The sequence below is a fragment of the Dreissena polymorpha genome, chromosome 9 (assembly GCF_020536995.1).
Source record: "Dreissena polymorpha isolate Duluth1 chromosome 9, UMN_Dpol_1.0, whole genome shotgun sequence".
Taxonomy (NCBI): domain Eukaryota; kingdom Metazoa; phylum Mollusca; class Bivalvia; order Myida; family Dreissenidae; genus Dreissena; species Dreissena polymorpha.
This window is the reverse complement of record NC_068363.1, coordinates 16,543,350-16,563,402: the sequence shown is the minus strand read 5'-3', so window position 1 is coordinate 16,563,402 and position 20,053 is coordinate 16,543,350. Positions and strand designations below refer to the sequence as shown.

At 33.5% G+C, this 20,053-nt stretch overlaps 1 protein-coding gene across 2 annotated transcripts in view; it reads right to left on the bottom strand.

Annotated features, from left to right (window-relative positions):
* Positions 1–10,425, bottom strand: part of LOC127844886 (mucolipin-3-like) — an 85,511-nt gene extending 75,086 nt beyond the window's left edge. Inside the window, exons 1-7 of one of the 2 annotated variants that reach the window (XM_052375432.1) lie at positions 10,321–10,425; positions 9,339–9,373; positions 9,034–9,129; positions 4,310–4,465; positions 2,788–2,832; positions 1,333–1,491; positions 368–532 (exon numbers count right to left, since the gene is read on the bottom strand). In XM_052375432.1, coding sequence (XP_052231392.1) covers positions 368–532; positions 1,333–1,491; positions 2,788–2,832; positions 4,310–4,465; positions 9,034–9,129; positions 9,339–9,373; position 10,321 — 657 coding nt within the window. In that variant the 5' untranslated portion in view covers positions 10,322–10,425. The remainder of the gene's footprint in view (positions 1–367; positions 533–1,332; positions 1,492–2,787; positions 2,833–4,309; positions 4,466–9,033; positions 9,130–9,338; positions 9,374–10,320) is intronic. The other variant, XM_052375433.1, reaches the window with a different exon arrangement.
* Positions 10,426–20,053: the final 9,628 nt, after the last annotated feature.

Below are 20,053 nucleotides of genomic sequence, written 5' to 3'. Positions count from 1 at the left end.
ACGCAACGACGAATCGTATCATTTAAATAAACGTTTGTGTTGCGCAATTGGGAAATAAAACATGTTGAAGACATAGAGCGGATCAGCACTTTTTTTAAACAGCTGACGTTGGCCTTGAAGGTAGCCATTTGATTCTTACATGCGACACACACACTAGATCATAAAAACTGAAAATGTAAAGAGAGTTAACAAGCCCTATATAAAACAAATATTTTAAATAGGGATTAATGGTACTATTAGGGAAAGAACCTATTTTTTAAATCACATATTGATCAAATAAACGAACTCAAGACCCAATAGAATTATGGATTTGGATGCTATTAAATCAAAATACAAAGAATCATACTAAAGTAGTACCCATACGTACACGATCGTGTATAAATGCATCGAACCACTGTTCCAAAAGTGTTTCGTCGTCTTTAAACGCACCGAATCGTTCGTCGGACTTGAGAGCTTTCTGCGCTTTGGTCCACGATGACCGGCTGTTAACCTTCGGGGTTGTATTGAGTAATTGTATGAAGTCTTGACGTTTCTGAAATACAACGTTCGTAAAAATATTTCAGAATCACTTAAAGTTAAATACCTAACAGAACACTATTTTGGTGTATATAAAGAGAGGCTCAAGTCAGAGCTATCTCTTACATTCACCTTTTTGAACAAATAGAATATTACTTTTATACAACTGTTTCTTTAATATAGGTATAAAAGACATGGATTGATACCGCATAAAAACCACTTTAACACATAAAAGTGGTATGATAATACGCGATATATTTTTACTGATAATCTTCATGTACGATTTGTTTGTTAGTGATGTGGGTTCTTAAGGGCAACGGAAAATTGTCTCGTATATGTAAACTGTCAAGTTATAGAGCGTTCACGCGGTATTTTGGAAAAGAAAGGCATAATTTGTACTTTTTCCTCTCAGTATGATGCTTGTCTTAAAGGTAGCTTTGTTATTCTTTGACGCGACAAAGCGAATCGTAGAAGGGAAAAGATGTAAATATGTAAATTTCGAAAACATTTAATATTGCAAAGTTAAAAGTGAAGAAGCCCTTTCAAATAAGTGCTGTTTGTGATTGTATATATATATATATATATATATAAATATATATATATAAATATATAAATATATAAATATAAATATATATATATATATATATATATATATATATATATATATATATATATAATTAATAACGCTTTCCTACTCATTGAAAATAATCACTTATAACAAATTAACGGGCCAAATAGTATCTTAATAAACATTTTGCTCTTTAATGCATCCAATAAAAATAAAAAATGTCAAATTAAAGTTACGTCTATACTTACAAGGTACTGTATGAACTCGTTAAACCACTCTTTCAATGTTTCGTTTTCCGCGGCACTGAATCGTTTGTCCGACTTGAGAGCGACCTGTGTGATTTCCCACGATGAACGGCTGTGAACCCACGGGGTGTCGCGGAGTAATTGCATGAAGTCTTTACGTTCCTGAAGATTTAATAAATAATAAAATGAATTATGAAAAAGAACGAATCCTTTAATAATGAGATAACTGTTCACTCTTTGTTACTATGATTTCATTTTCAAGTCAGAGCGTACTCTAATATTTGCCTTATAATGCAATGGACAAAACATGAAAACTTGGCAAATTTTTATGCAACTGTGAATTAAAGAGGTTTAGTCGACGAAAATTAATAGTCTAGATAGCTATGACAATCAGTTAATTTGTTTTACATGTGATCTCCAAGCATTTAAATAGCAATGTGCTTCTTGTACGCAACGTCAAATCGTCTCATGACAATTTTCCTACTCATTGTATATCACTAAAAAATAACAATTAGAACGAACTAATATAACAATTGGATAATGATGTCCCTAAAATGTTAACCTGAGTTCAAGGTTCACAATATTCAACAGATTCTGAACAAACCAAGAAATTGTAAAAATACAAATTCTTATACATTGTCAAGAAGATTGAGTCCTAAATAAGCTTCTAAAATTATAATAAGATTTTCTAAAGATTTTGCCCTGTAATCTTGTTGATGATATCAGTTGACCCAGATGCAAACTAGGCCTAGCTTGTTTCAAAATAAGCACTCTTATAAAAATGCGTCAATATTGAGTCCATTATGTGATTTCTAGTGGGGGAACAATGTTTTGTTTTAAGATTTGATATAGTGAATTAGATATTAGCCAAACTTGTCACAAATTCACACTTGGCCTAGATATGTCCAAATAAACATTCTGTCCACAATTCGTCGAAATGAGTCAATACATTTGGCTTCAATAGTTAAAATAAGGTGAGTATTTTCAATTTTGTCTTAGATGTTTACCCTACTTCACATTGAATCTGTTATTACTATTGATATATAATATAAGATTGTGACCAAAATAAGAATAAACTAAACAGTTATCTCTAGAGCCATGTTCGACGCAAACCACACGAAGCAAGAAGATGTACGAAGTGCATAATATTTACATTAAAACATCGTGCTTAAGATACGCATTACAAAGTTTCATATACCATACACTATTTAATTGCAAAACTTGAATATAAAGAGTAAATCTAAGATTCTGAACAAATAGACAGAATTTCCGCTTATGTCTTTAAATTGTCCGTATGCACGTTAGAATGATTTTATAAATCAATGTTACTTATTTGTTACAACGATGCGGTTAACGTTCTGAGTTTTATCCTGAAAAACAACTTACGCAATTAGGTATATTTATTTTGAATGATAAACTTGTGACTTAATATCAAACAGCAAATTTCTCACGCAATACCTGTGCTATTTCTTTCCTTTGTTTGTCCACATCCTTTTTCTGTTTCTAGAATACCAATGTTCACACAGTTACGCACAGTTTATAAATATTTTATATTTTGCATTTAAGTTATATATCTAATTCAAGTCCAATGGCGTATCTCTACTTAAAAAAGGGAATTTAATAAAACAAATCATCACATTATTTGACAGCCATTGCCTCATTCGATGCGTGTTATATCACTTTGAATTGTTCCAGTGTTAATGGGAAGTGTTTCAGAATACAAGCTGTGTGGATATAGAAAATCAACTGGTTCAATCGCTTCTTTGAAAATAAAAGATTTTACGAAATTTATCTCAAGATACAAAAGGGAATGTATCCGGTTTAAATACCATCGCCCAAGTACAGGGACCCGAACCATTGGTATTTTATGCTTCATGTTGAATGTGTCGTCCTGTATTGGCACTTGTCATAAATAAAAGACTTACGTGGGTTTATACGAATGTTAATGTTTCTCCTGATAACGTTTATGGAATTTAAGTTTTTCTTAAGTTTGGGTGATATCGACAAAACCCTGAAAGTAAGATCCAGCATTACCCATTCCTGCATGAACTTGTCAAGAAAAGAAATTCGGAAACTCACAAAATCACCAGTGTTTAAAATATCCCATCTTCAATTCTGTCACGATTAATTATCCAAACAAAGATATAACTTTATAAGCAATTGTGCTTAAAACCCCGCAATCTAGATGCAACTTTGTCAAATATATATTGAAGCATTCGTTAAATCTGGGTTAAGTTGGGTCAGACACAGATCAGCAGATCAAGTCCTCAACAATTTTTGTCCGTGAACGGCTTAAGGTGAGAGCTCGAAGACAATGATTGACCTTTTGGTACTTTTTATCAGCAAAAATGATCTTTCAGATAGCGATGTATGTACCTCTACGATACGACGAACCGCCTAATAAAGATTAACTCTTGTCATGTGCTTTTTCAAACTAAAGTATAACATACACTTGTCCTTTTATCAGTACCGATGGCTTATTGGTGTTGGCGATTTCTCCAAGAGTGGTTCGATCTCAGGTCAAGTTAACTTTTTCTCTTTTTATTTTTCATTTTTGTCTTGTTTAATACACTAGCTTTTTAGTTCTGGTGTTTTCATTTAGCGATTTAAAGCTTTAAATGACACACTTCAAAACATGCCAAAATCTGTTAACACGTCTCTTTAAAAGAAGTTCCGCTTTAATTTAGACTTTTACCAGAACGTATGATGTTGAAATTCAAAGAAACCATTTGATTTAACCAAGACTCAAAGAAATGAAAATATCAGGGACGGTAAGCCTTATTTCGTCAATACACTCTCTTTTTTAGCAGGAATGTATATGATTAGCATGATCATCTATTTTAATCTATTTTACTTAATTATAGTTTTTAATACTTGAACATAACTACTGACAAATACACGCAATTGAGAGTGGCTCAATTAATATTTCGCTATGGCTGCTTTAGATGAATAATTAGAAGAATTTAACTACCATACTTACAATATTCTGCCTGAACTCATTAAACCACTTCTCTAAAAGGGATTCATCTCCCACGGTAATAAATGGCGGGCGAAACTTGAAAGCGTCCAGTGTGACTTGCCACGACGATTTGCTGTTAACCCATTTTGTGTCACTGAGCCATTTAATGAATTCTTCCTTTTATTGAAATAGAACAATAATAAACAAATCAAATCAATAACTTATACATGCATTATTCTTAATTACGTGCAAAACTAACTTTGTTGGTTTTTGCAAAATATAAATGGATGTGTAAGTATTGTCGAGGCAGAGTTTTTTCTACGATTCAGCTTATATCCAACAGAAAACACAATGACCAAAAAATATATATCTTAATGAAAGTATTTCTTCAATACGGTATCACTGATATTATTAATAACACAACACACGTACTCAAATGTAGATCTTTTATAATCAGGGGTGTACGTTTGATCTCCAAGTACGGTTGTCTAAATAGTGATGTGGGTTCTTGTATGCAACGACGAATTTTATCGTTTAGGTAAACTTTGCGGTGCGCTATTAAACGAATAACGGATCAACACCTTTTTGTCAATAAACTGCTGCCATTGGCATTGAAGGTAGACGTCTGATGCTTACACGCGACACACAAATTAGATCATATAGGTTAATATTTATCATACGTTAACGAAATCTTACAACATGTAAACAAATAGAGCGAACAAGCCCGATTAAGACAAAACTAATGTATTTAAAGATGTGAATATTGGTACGATTAGTATTTTAATTAAATTAATAAGTATCACTCCATACCCAAATAAATGCACTCGAGACCGTGGTATTGGATGCCTTTGAATCATAATAAAAGAGTAAAAGAAAACTTAGGCCAGTTTTCACCAAGATTTAGCAAATACATGTTATAAAGCAAATTGCATGAATGAAATTTACCAGGCCTACATTAATTTTCGCTCATTATTCGCAATTTATCGTGTTCACAATCACGACATAAATACACAGATTTTCGGCTTTCTATGCGATTAAGACAAACAGCGGAAAATGTAAAAACATCCACTTGCGTCAATACGTGCTATCGCGAAAATGGTTTATGGATACATTGTTTTCTTTCCGAGAGAAACATCTAAGCTGAGCTGGCGGTGAATTTGAAGCAAAACTTTTATTCCGACTAATAATTTAGTCTTATATGCGGCCAGCATGACTGATGAATTGTTCAGTGGTCGAAAGAGTCATTGGGTGAGTTTGATCACATCTCAAAGTGCATACGAACATGACCTTAATGCAATGTTTAATATCAGATTAGTCATATTACTATATGTCCAAATACACGAACTCGAGACCGTGGTATTGGATGTCTGTGAATCAAAATAAAAGAGTTAAACAAAACTTTCGTCTATTCTTACAATGAATTCATTAAACCACTCTTTAACAAGAGTGCCAAACTGTCACAAGATACGCTCGTTCGATGTAACATCTGACTAAATTTGGTGAAGATCAGATGAAAACTACTTCAATTAGAGAGCGGACACCATGCTAAATGCGTGAAATGAACTATGTGACCTCGTGACCTCGTTTTTGACCCGGCATGACCCATATTCGAACTTGACCTACATATCATCGAGACACAACTTCTGACCAAATTAGGTGAAGATCAGATGAAAACTACTTCAATTCGAGAGCGGACACCATGCTAAATGCTTGAAATGCACTAAGTAACCTCGTGACCTAGTTTTTGACCCGGCATGACCCATATTTGAACTTGACCTACATATCATCTAGACACAACTTCTGACCAAATTTGGTGAAGATCGGGTGAAAACTACTTCCATTAGAGAGCGTACACCATGCTCAATCCTTAAAATGCACTAAGTAAACCCGTGACCTAGTTTTTGACCCGGCATAACTCATATTCGAACTTGACCTAGATATTGTCTACAACTTCTGACCAAGTTTGGTGAAGATCGGATGAAAACTATTTGAATTAGAGAGCGGACACTGCTGTGGACGCCGCCCGCCGCCCGCCCGCCGCCCGCCAAGGGTGAAAATATAATACGTCCCGTTTTTAAAACGGGCGTATAAAAAGTGATTCGTCTTCGACGGCACGGAATCGCTCGACCGACTTGAGAGCATTCCAAGTATACTGCCACGATGACCGAATGTTAACCTCCGGCGTTTTAGCGAGAAATTTCATAAAGTCTTCTTTACGTTTCTGAAATGAACATTTGTAAAACATTACCATTAGTTAAAAGAAAGACACTCACATAATAACATCTTGATATCAACAATAATTCGGAAATACAATCGTTTTGACAAATAGTATTTTATTCCACACAAAAACAGCATGACTTTAGTTGGCTTGTACAGAGAGGGACACCGGTTTTCTTTAAACGCTTTCAAAATTTTAAAATCACTGAGTACGCAGAGGTATGTCACGAAAGCCCAAGTTATTGCCCTTTACTTCTAAAGAAAATATGTTAGTTTTGCGAAATGTTATATTGCTATCACGATAATGGCTCAGGGATACGTTGTTTTCTTTCCGCGAAAAACATCTAATCTGAGCTGGCGGTGAATTTGAAGCAAATCTTTTATCCCGACAAAAATTACTCTTATTTACGGCCAGCATGTTTGATGGCTTATTCATCCTGTTCATTAGTCTAAAGACGGTCACTGTGGGAGATTGATCACAACTCACAGTGCATACGAACATGACCTTAATTCAATGTTTTGTGCCATATCACTAAATGTCAAAATAAATGCACTCAAGACCGTGATATTGGATGCCTTTGAATTGAAATAAAAGAGTTAAACACAAATTTCGTCCATTCTTACTAGATTCTGTATGAATTCATTAAACCACTCTTTCAAAAGTGATTCGTCTTCGACGGCATAGGATCGTTCGACCGACTTGAGAGCATTCCGCGTATCGTGCCACGATGACCGGATGTTCACCTCCGGCGTTTTAGCGAGCAATTGCATGAATTCTTCTTGAAGTTTCTTTTAATGAAACATTCTTTAAAAACTACCATTCGGAACAAGAAAGACACGTACAGAGTAATATTTTGGCTAAAATAATACATCAAAAACGGAAATAAAATTGCTTTGACAAAAAGCATTTTTGCCACACAGAAAACTGCATGATTTACGATTGCTTGTACAAAAGGAACAATGGTTTTTAAAGTTTTCTTTAAACACTTTTAAAAATTAACACTGGTTACGCAAATGTATGCAACGATAGCCTAAGCAAGTGCCCTCTACTTCTTAAGAAAATCTGATAATTGTTGCGAAATGTTCTATTGCTATCGCGAAAAAGGTTTTTTGAAAATATCGTTTTCTATACGCGAAAAACATCTTATCTGAGCTGTCGGTGAATTTTAAGCAAATCTATTATCCCGTCTTTAATGCGGCCAGCATGTTTGATGACGTTTTAATCCTGTTAAGTGGTCAAACGACGGTCACTCGGGGAGATTGATCACATCTCACAGTGCATACGAACATGACCTCAATTCAATTTTTTTTTATCAGATAAGTAATATGTATTTTGATAATAGATATTTAAAATCAGTTCTTTCTGTTCGAGTTATCTTATTACCAAATCCAATTTTGGCAAAAAAAGTATATTTGAGTATTTATGTTACTTCACTATAGCTATGACATACATCGATTTGTACTACTACGAAACGCTTTGACATAAATGTACTCGTAGTGTCATAAAATTGATTTTCATCTTCAGACTTTGACAAGATATAATTGAAACGACTGAACGGATAATATTTCACGAACATTTGACAGCAAATGTAGCTTCGAGAATGTTCACACTTTCCCCGCCTTTTTTAAAATATAAAAGTCATATAAGGAAACATGAAAGACACTATGATGGAATTTTTTTTTAACGGAATGGACGATTTTAAAAACGAACACATTAGATATTAATACATTATAAACATCACGTGCAATGTGCTACAACGAAAATTACCATCAGTATTTCATCAAGATTAAGAAACAACACGTTATAAATTTAATTGAATGCATGCTATTTAACATAGTATTATACGAATGATTTAACTTTGCTCTCATAAATAAATGCTCATTATTCGTCATTGTCCGTATAAACAATCGATACATAAATAAAACCATTTTCTGCTTTCTATACGATGAAGATAAACAGCGAAACAATTTTAGCTCACTTATGCTGTGATGGTACAGTTGATGAAACCGATTGTAACATAGTCCAACCTAGCTATTGTAGTCTGCTTTTTTGCACGACATATATATTGTGTTGAATATACACTACTGCGAGTTTGTTTAGTTTGGTCACCACGTTGGACAAGTGGGGTTCCTTCCGGTTACCCCGACGTTTACCCAGAACACATGACCACACCTCAATTGAAAATCTTTCTTGTAAAATAACTTGCAATTGCAATTATCGTTTGTGAGTGCAGTAGGTTAACTAGAAAGAAAACAAACTACTGATCCACAAATCATGTAGCCATAGGGTAGGAGGGACTTTGTAAACCTCGCACAGGAAATTTTCTAAATTTCTAAAACCCGTTTTGATTCCGAGTAAGTAGCAACAGTACGCTGTTTCTACCCATCCAATTGTTATGCGATACACATATTTCCTTTCAAAACTTACTGCCGGACTCGGACGAACGTGCTTAAATGACTATAATGCCCATGCCCTTGTACAACGTATGTAAATATGTGATCTAAAAGTATTTGTAAATAAATGTAACCTTTAGATGGTCTTTTGGTAATTTATTCTGGGAATCGCTGAATGCGGTTTCAGCCGAAGCATTGTCCTCCGCACCATGGCTTTGAGTACCAGAACACTGTAATCATTGATAGTAAAATTTTGAAAAACAAAATTTTATATCTTATACTTTCTTAATTTATATATGACAAGTAAACTTTATTTCGATGAAAAAACGTCTTAACAACATCCGTTGAATATTAACATATTCCGAGAATATTACGTATTTGAATCTATCTAGGGATTATCATGTTTTTCCAATGTGTATTGAATTACAAGAAATATTACCTTAGTGTCTAGTTTATGGTACGGATAACCGGCCACTGAAAAGTAAAGATAATAAATAACGTGTCGCTTACGATCAATTGTCATTTCATACTAATGTGTCCTTAAGATTAAGAGTGGTCTAAACACCCTTACGTGAGACACAAACAACTGGAAAAGTTTCTGCATTAAACCTTTAGTATGATTGTTGTATGACAAAAAACGATTGTTCAAAATTAGTAGCGCGATGTAGAGGATAAGAATCTCTAGACCTACTTTAATTATTGATGGTTACGAAGTAACAACAATCAGTACGATTCAACTGTTTGGCAAATCCAGGATAACTGGTTGTCGAAAATAGACTTTCATGCATATCATTCCGTTTGCATAATGTAATTTGTATTCTTACGTAAAATCCTTTCATCTTTAAGAATATATCAAATACGGATATATTCCTAGTTCGGTTCCATTCTTTTACTCGCGTGCAGTCTTTGTATGCAATACGCGTTTGATTTCTTTAATACTCATAATATAGATAGTAACACTTAAGTTTTTAAACAGATGTTAATAATTTCGTCTTGTGTGTTAATTCAACGTTTTCAAATTAAATATAGCGTTCTACTCAAAATTAACTGATAAAAAAAAATAATGCCATTAATTGTGCTTAGTGATCAAATATAGAAAAGTCAGAGAGAAAATCACAGCGAGGATTACATTTTTAACATGACTTGCATGGAGATGAGAAAAACATAAAAATGGTAAATACCTTAATTCATGCACCATTCCTTAATATAAAACTTACAAAAGAAAAAACATATATTAATTGTAAAAAAGTCACTGCTAGGTATTTGGATTTCCTCTTTATCCTGCTGATTCAGACATAAATAGACAACAATGAGAAATAATAGTTACGTTTTACAAACAAATATCACACCCGAATCACTGAAGAAGGCAGGTAAGAATGTAGTAATAAATATATAGAGTTAAATACTGTTAACTAACTTACTTGTTCTTACAAAGAAGTACAACAACTATCACGTTTTTGCGTTGTTGTACAATGTTAAAGCAACCAAGCCGACACGATGGATTGTTAGCAATAAACTGACTTAGATAGGTAACATAATCAATGCAGCGCGTGTCGCTATCATCTCATAATCATATCTGAAATACAAGAGGACAAAGGTGGCATTCAGTGTTCACCTGATAACTCGCGAAATCATGAATATAATAGCCTTTAATCTGACCCTTTCCCGAGATTATCCATTACACAATTGTTTAGTTTGACACATATTGCTTATGGAACATGACCGATTATTTTAGTGTTGTAGAGTCTCCGCGTATATGATGATTGTTTTTAAAGTAACATTTATATTGTCAGTAACTTTTCAAATTACCAAACAAAATGGAGTCGCCTTACCACAAAAAAGTGTGCACACTTCTTTCAGAAAAATACATTATACAGTGTATGCAATTAAATAAATACGCATTAAAATACATACACGCCGACACAATATTTTTATCTGATGGTCTGAAGAAACATCCGTGGACGCCAAAGAGAAAAATGAAACATTTTCAATTAATTTAAACAGCAAATTAGCCGAACAAACATACTAATTTCATAAAATAAAACTTGCTTTTCAGGAATTAAGTACAGCTGCATATTTCAGTCTTTTAAGGGATATTGTAGGAAAATTGCTGAGCGCATTGTTTCAGTAAATAATTTATCATACACGAATTTTATCCTTTAAAGATTAACTATAGTTCATAAATAAATCAGTACAATTTTCTTTGGCTAAGGTTATAAATGTTATCTTAATAGCATCCAGTTTCACGGACATTAGGTAGGGCTTAACTTGCAAATGATGCATACTGACACTAGGTCAATTATTTTAAATGAATCGGAATTATATGAAAACTCGTAATCTCTACGATACAATATTACATTTACAGAAAATAATTATTAACTTAATTGAAGTAGCCACGATTCAACAAATTCAGTTGGTAGACAGTAACAAAATTTACATTTCTGTGAAAGTATTTCAAGAATGTCCTGCAATGTTTTTCTGACAAAATTATTATCAAATGGATGCACCGTTTTAAGAAATACTTCTGCTTTTTGCTTACCATATCAAGTATTTTTTTCTCTTCGCATGATTGCCAGAATTCCTATAGTATATCTTTAAAAGTTCACGGAGGATATATTATAAAAAAATACAAATTGCTTGAAAATAAAAATTCCCGGAAATTATCTGCGGAAAGATGTGAAATTATTTCACGTGCTTTTTTTCAATCATATTTCCCAAGTGTTCACGCTTTTCATAACCTCGACAATAGAATTTAAAATATTTAATTCCATGAAGGATTTAGGTAAGGAATAATTGCAGGAATAGTTATGCCATGTTATCGTTATTTGTATTCCTCAAGCTATTTTGGAGTTGTTTTTCATTTGAGTAAACATTGTTTTATGAGACGAATTAGAAACGGAGAGTTAAAGTACACACAAACTCAAAACGTTATAAAGCATATGTTTAAATAATTTGTAATTTCCAGTATGGCCATCGCCCCTCCCCACAGATTTGTTGTTTGGTTTACGGGTAATTGTGCGAGATACGGCAGACGTCTCGTTTCAGAGACGACTGAGGTCTTAAAGTGCCCGTTGTGAAGTTTATAGTACTCTGAAGTATGTCGCATGCAAAAAAAATATTCGTAGGCAAGAGCAGAGCGGACTGACAGAACTAGCGATACCAGTGTGTTAATACCTAAATAACGGATCCGCTCATGCATGCTCAGGTGAGCACACACCTAATGAAAAAATTCAGTCGAGACAACAAATGGTGGCCTTTGTACAATACTACCATTTAACCTGATCATATATATCAGCATATTTACGATTAACTTATTAGTAAACTGTTAACTAGATCATGTATATATCTTTGTGATATATACTATGGACGCCGGGCGAATATCTTGCGGTGTTCTATAAATTGTGCGCAGCCGGTACAATTAGTGATTTTTGTCATGTCATGTAAACTATTTACCTTTAGTATTAATACCTGACGATAATTGCGCATTCAACGTGTCACTATCCTCGAAAAGCTTGTTACGATTACCTCTTACAAGCACTTCAAGGTGTACATACAAGCTGAATACCAATATTTAATTTCATTTGCACATTTGAAATTATTAATGCATCGAGCTTGTTTCGCCCTTTGGCAGGACAAATGAACGTCTGGATTGGCAAGGTCGATGGACTTAGCAAACAATAAATCACTGCGGGTAGACTCGACCTGTCGCACACAAGTCTTACACCTTCAATTTAATCGCATGCTTATTTCAATACGGTGAACGATCACATGTGCACTTTGCTAATTTACTTGTACATGTGCTAGATTTGCTTTTCACGAAATGCACTTGGTTTGCTCAAAGCTTCCAATACCTAAAATCACATTTGAGTGCATTGAGTGCGTCAGCCAATGTCAACATTTTCACTAAAATATATTGACAGTAGCATTCTCAGTTTTATTGTTTGTGCCGTTTGCCTAAGTAGTTGATCAAGCCTGGGACTTCCTGAACGATTTGTACTTATTCTGGACCATTAGCTTTTTGAACAAATTCATTGTCGCTTGATTTAATTATATGCGTGTTTAAACTAGGTATCTGCTTAAACTAGATATCTGGGATCATCTTCATGCATTTTGGAATTAATTGCCATTTTGCGTATGGACAATAAAATACGGAACAAAAACGAACATTTCTTCAAGATAAATCATTTGGAAAATAATCAACGCAAAACCGTCATTAATCGCGCAAATGTGCAATTATCAAATGTAGACGTAAACTTATGAAGCCCGGAAAATACACATGTCAGCTTTATCTAGCTGACTGCAAGCGTGCTCGAATAAAGTTTCATTACGGGTTGAACTAGAAAGATATTTACCGTCGGGCATATGGCATTCTTTAGCCCAATGTGAATACTAAGTTTCATATTATCTTAAGTTACTAATTGATACTGTATTTTGTTTTGTTTTTTCTTGTTAAAGTGACCCCACACATCTTAATAAAATCTTGCAAAATTTCCACATTATACTTCATCATTATTTAAATTTTATCCAAGTATCTTTGACGTCTCCTGTGGTAAAACTGGTAGGGGAATACACATTGAATACCGTAGAAAAACAACTGTTTAATCTCTTTGGTCAAGTAACATGAAAGTCAAATTATAAAAAATGGTTTCACCGTTGTTCCTCGCACACGCGTTCCTGTAACATTCATGGATATAATTGTATGTTTCATTTCAATTTGTTTGCGGCGAATCGTGTATGAAAATACAAGCATTCTCGTTATGTTTACAACCATTATTTGTAATTATCAAAGTGTTAATTTTGCAAATTTATCACGAAATAATGTTTAGCGGAATATAAAGCGTAAATCTCTAATCTTCGTAGCTTCATGAAACATAACTTCTTTATAATTCATAATATGTTACCGAAGCGGTCATGAGGAGAACTTATTTGAACACAAATACTCTAATTGATGCGTTCGGACGTCGGAGATGAAGAAGATAGTAGAAATCGTTCAGTTGCTGTACTTCGCCTAGATCTGGTATCAGAACGGTATCGGTATGTTTTAAAGTTCGCTGTTGATTTGATAATTATAACGTGTGATATCGTCACATGCGTCTTCCGTATTAAATTATCTATATTTAACAATACGATATTGTGAGGATAACCACTATTTAAGGAAATCATTGTGTAAATACAGACCACGTGTTCAGAACGAACGACATGTTTATCATCGCTTACAGATTGCTAAAGGCCACCAAACGCTCGGTTAAATCTCGCATTAGCGTTTCAGTTTCCGATTTAAAAACATTCAACAGATTTTATTAATTTCTTAAGATAATTATGTAAACTCTTAAGCAATCAATCGACCTTAAGATGATTAAGGAACATATATGCGAAATATGGTACAGACATTATATGTTTTCAAAGGGCTGGTTATTTTCTACCTGACTCATCCTGACTTCTTTTGTTGTCGCCGATTCGATTGAAAGATACTATTAAGTCATTTAATTGTCGACTACTGAAGTCTACTCATTTGGTCGAAAGTAAGAAACAGAATAAACACAGCAACATTTTATTGGAATTTGAACTTCATCAACGTGAACAACATTATTATCGACATATTAACTCATTATCGTCATCATTGTATCATCATCGTCGTGATACTCAATCTCATTAATACTCATCCTCATTGGCCCTCTACTCATAATCATATTATCAACACCTTACTAAAGATTCTTTTTTTTATCCATATACATTTTACATTTATATGATGAAAAAGACTCGATTACCCAAGTGTTAGAAAACTATGCATTTTTTTAGAACAGAGAGATTGGACCTTAATGTTTCTCGAATTGTAGAAAAGAAATACAAAAAAAATGACCTACTCTACTTTGTGTGTTTTCAAATCAATAACGGAAATGCTCCAATAATATTTAACCCAGCTACTTGCTTGAGCAACACAGGAGTGTTTGGTATCCATTTGGGCAATGACACTTGGCTATATGAAGTATAAGAGTTCCAGTGTCAAATTTGACCGTAAATTTTGATATTGGTAATTTATTTAAAGTTATTAAAATTAATATTTGCATAATGATATGATCCATATTCCTAATCAAACAAAAACAAAACAATAATTTTGATAATATGTTACTAATATAATTTATTGATCCCGTGTGTAAGAGCGCAAAGTTGTGACCACTCTTGTGTCTGTCTTAGCTTAGTTTTTGTTCTTTTACTGCCAAAAGTCGTTTCGATCTGAAATACTTTTAAAATTTCGTTTGCATGTATGTGATAGCAATACTTTTAGCTGGACTAAGCACTGAATAGTTCCACCTATATTAATCACCCAAATGTTGGTATCTGGTAAACATGCACAATTTCTATTTATTTGTTTCCACGACAGGTATTCAATTGAATCTCCTTACATGTATTTTGGGTGAGGTCACTGATCAAGTTTCATCAATCTTACATGCAAGTCAGCAGAATTATGTTCCTTTGTACCAATAAACAAATAAAACGGAGTTGCATTTTTGGCTAGTTGGGTGAGGGTCAAATAACTCTTGCTAAAATAATATATGAAATTGGCAGTTTATAAATTTAAATAGGATGAAGCTCCTGTGCGGAAATTTCAAGTGTAGATTGTTAACATGCAGATCTAGCGAGGGATTACATTTTTGGCCAGCAGGGTTTAGGTTACTGTTAACAAACACGAAATAAATGTCCAGTCAATAACTTAAGTTTGAATTGTATGAGTAGGCAGCTTGTTTGCAAACTTTGATTGCATAATAAATTTAAGTCAGCTGATTTAATTGGTAAAAATGTTAAAATCTTAATTGTTGGCATTTTCAAATTTCTTGTTCATATATTTTTTCAACAATTAATTTACATATTCTTAATAGCAACTGAAGGTATTCAGTTTCAAATTTGTCATTTTGGTTATCATATTATTTGACTGAAAGTAAAAGTTCATCCTACGTGCATCATACTACCAAAATGTTTGTTCTTACATTCCTCCCATATGTTATTGTTAGCAAGATTTCTGCTTGTTTTTCTACCTGAAATGTTAATGTGCATGAATAATTAGCATTCTATGTAGTTAATATATCAAAATGCAAATAATTATTTGTTCATGTATCAAAAAAGTTCAAATTAATATGTTTTTACATACCAAGTATGTATTAAATTGTTAAAACAACAATACTGTGTTTGGTTTGGATTTTGAATATATGTAGGCCATATCTATAGTTAGTAACATGCCATTTGTACAAAAAAAAATATTTAATTATTAGCCAAAAATGGATTATTTTAATTAAAAGAAAACTTCTTGTTCCAAATATTTAACACCAATTGTATACATATACATGTGTTTGGTGCACTTCCTTTTTGATCGTCCGGAGTCTTCCGCTTTGGGGATGTACTTGCACATTTTGATGACGCTGAAGATTCTGTTTATGAAGAATGTCAGATATCTTTTAACAAAAATACATTATTATAAATACTGTGTAAATAGATTACTGTTCACGACATTATGTTACTCCTCTCGAAACATGCTTGTCCACAATTTGGATCGAACCAGGAACCACCCTGTAACAGTGCTTATACTCAACCTCATCGCTATAAAGGCTAGGTCATACATCGTGGCATTACATGAACGCATTATAGCTCACCCAAAGTACGCTCGAAAAATTCTTCTTTACTGAGAGAAACGTGTAGACAGATGCGTGTCTCCACACGAGAAATATGAGTTGGCGATTTAGCAGTATTACCATAGACATGTACCCTTTTAATAACTCCTGCAGGCTAGATTATATGTCTGACTTTTGAGTACCCAGTGGTAATACGCATCGAAACCAACAATGATTGTTTAAGGAAGACCCATGAATGGAAACGTTCGCGTATCGTCAAGTGAATTGATTATCGCGAAAACCCAATAGCTTTTGCGCACTTGCGCATGTTCAATATTTGCTTCAATAACCCGTATATCACCCAGATGGAGCTCGAAAACAACTTTTCCTGACATAATTATGTATATTTATATATATATATATATATATATATATATATATATATATATATATATATTATTTATTAATAGACGAATACAAGATTTCTGTGGATATTTACCGGGCTGATCAATGCCAAGCGTGGATTATTCGTTGCAGAATTGAAATTTGAACCCATGTATGGTTTGACAAATACAACGGTTCAAGGTTACCCAACATATTCTTATGACGTCATGAAAGACTTGGGGCACGAGAACGTCTCTGCTATCATGCACAAGTATGACTTTTAATAAAAGAATGTAACTTTGTAGTTTAATATTATTTCATACAAATACAAATACATAGCATTTATATAGCACAAAAATTATTTACATATTCTATTTCGCTTCACAATTACATATTCGGCATTAAGACCAAGACTTGTTAACAATATATATTTATGTTCAAGAACGTTAACCAATCAGAATTTACTATTTTAGTTAGTAAAAATGCAGACTTCATATTAATCCTACAAGTACACTTATTGTTTGTAAAATTGTCAAAAGATATGTGTTTTCAGCCTTGATCTAAAACTGGCTTCAGATTGACAAGCCTTAATATACTCATGTAGATTGTAAGCCATTTTGGACCGACGACGGCGAGAGATCTGTCAGCTAATTGTGTTCGTCGTCTAGGGATGTAGATGTTTTTTTGTCATTGTGTGACCTTAATTTGTAATGTCCTCGAGCAGGTACAAACAATTATCTTGTGTAAACTGGAGCTGTTCAATTGGTTACCCGAAATACAACAACTAAAACTTTAAACATCACCCTGGCCTCTGCTGGGAGTAAGTGTAACTTTTTGAGGAGATCAGTGATAGGTTCGTCAAAAGAAGCGTTCAAGACTACTTTTGCGGCATGATTTTGCACTCGCTGTAGCTTCTTGATTTGGTAAGTGGGAACTTCCGTAAAAAGACCATTGTAAAAGGTCATTCATGAACATTCATTTGATAATTGAAAAAATAATATTTTATTTGAATTCTTCCTACTATTAGTTTTTTAATTATCATAAAAAACAATTGTAAACAGTTATTATTTTCACCTAAACGAATCGATATCGATATATATATATATACATAAAGATATATATGTTCACAATATTGTTTAAAACTAGTTTACACATCATCAATATTGTATACTTTATGCAATAAAACCTGGTCTCTAGTTGTTACTGAACTGATATATGCATATGATATATATTTTATAGTTGTATTTTACATTTGATAATGTTTTACAAGTTATGTGATGTCTCCGAAATGGTGTTATTTTGTCATTTGAGTTCATATATTTACAACGTGATGAGCTTTTGTGATGGCCTTGTGTCCGTCATGCGTCGTCAACATTTGAACACTCCAGAGGTTTTTATATTACCAAAACTTGGTCAGAACATTTGTACAAATAATATCTCGACCGAGATAAAAACTGGGTGACGTAGGTTATAAACTTAGGTCACTGGGGTAAATTAAAAAGCAAACTTGTGAATGCTCTATTTGCAATAGTAATTGGCATATCTTACTTAATCGTAGAACACTTTACCCAACGACGTCCAGCCGAAGTTCGAAACTGCGTCCCGTTAGAACTAGATCACTCGTTAAAATTTTAAAAAGCGTTTGAAGGATCTATAGCCCACATGTTTATACAATTCTCATGAAACTTGGTCATAACAATAAGCCCAAATATATCTCGGCAAAGTTCGGAACTTGTTAACGTGGGTCAAACACTTGGTCACTAGATCAAAGTCCAGAAAAAAAGCTTGTGAATAATCTAGAAGCAACCTGTAGTGTCCATGTTCATGAATAGACACAGATTTTAATTAATTAAGAAAGAGAATAATTGAACAGATTTAAAAAGTCTTTACCTTAAAAAAACAACACAACACATTATTTCAGCAAGTAAATGCAAACATATAAAATTAAAACGGAACGGACAAAGAAATACACTTATTAATAATAACGCTGTAAGTGTTACGGCTTCAACAACATATGATTCATACAAATGAACATTAATTTGTTTATTTCCTAACCGTGCTTTTACGCAGGTTAATTTCATACAAAGTCTAACATACATTTGCAAATCAATTTAATTGAAGAGTCTGAAGCCAGGCAGCAGATTGGACTGAATGAAGTAATCATTCAAAGAATATGAAAGTAATCCTGAAATTGCTTATAAACTATTGTTGACCGGTCTATTTTTGTAATCGATCCTAGCCTAGATCTACATTTTTGTGTCGAAATTAATGTCCGCAACAACCAAACGACTTTCTCTACCAATGACGACATATCCGCCCATCCACACATAAGGCGTGATAGCCGACTCTGAGTAAGAATGCTCTGGGAGCGAAATATCTTTTATGAAATGAACCCGATTCCAAAATTGAACTCGCTCATAATGAAGTTGGAACTATTTTCCGTTTTATCAAAGTTAACCACTTCTAGTATAAAGGCAGACGCCTGTTGAGCAAAAAATTGGATCAACGGCTAAGTTTCCATTTACATTTAATGTCATTTTACTTTTGGTTCCATTCAAGGCTTTGGCTGATATATCTAATTTACAATTCAAGTCTCTCAGTATATGTTCTTTCAGGGGAAAGACCATTCTCCATCAATCTTTCACATACAATCTCTTCCACCAGATTTGGTAGGATTTGTTTTGTTTAAGTATTATATTGAGAAAAGTAGTTTAATTTTCTTTTATATTTTGAAAATGAAACGTGTATAAGTTTAGTTGCATGATAATGCTGTTTTACCTAAATAAAAAAAGTAAACATAACGGAAAACGTATTGTACCAAGTGGCTAGGCTATCATTACGTGGTTGGTAATGAAGGTAGGGATTTGATCCAGCTATGATGATTCAAGTCAAATCTCTGCGAGAAGGTGGGAGAAATACATGCTGCCTGTTTCCGTATCTCACAACACTCTCCAACATACTTCTATTGGAATGCACTTCAATGGGAAATTGTTCAACGTTATGTTTCTGGTTGCTTATAGTGGACTGTATTTCCAGTTTTTTTTTTACATTCGAGCTCTTCGAGAACGCTTGATTCAAGCTGTGAAAAAACGTTCTAAAAATGTTCTTTTTGAGTTACTGTGCTCTTATGTCATCTTGAATGTTGGTCAGCTTGTGCTCTTGGATT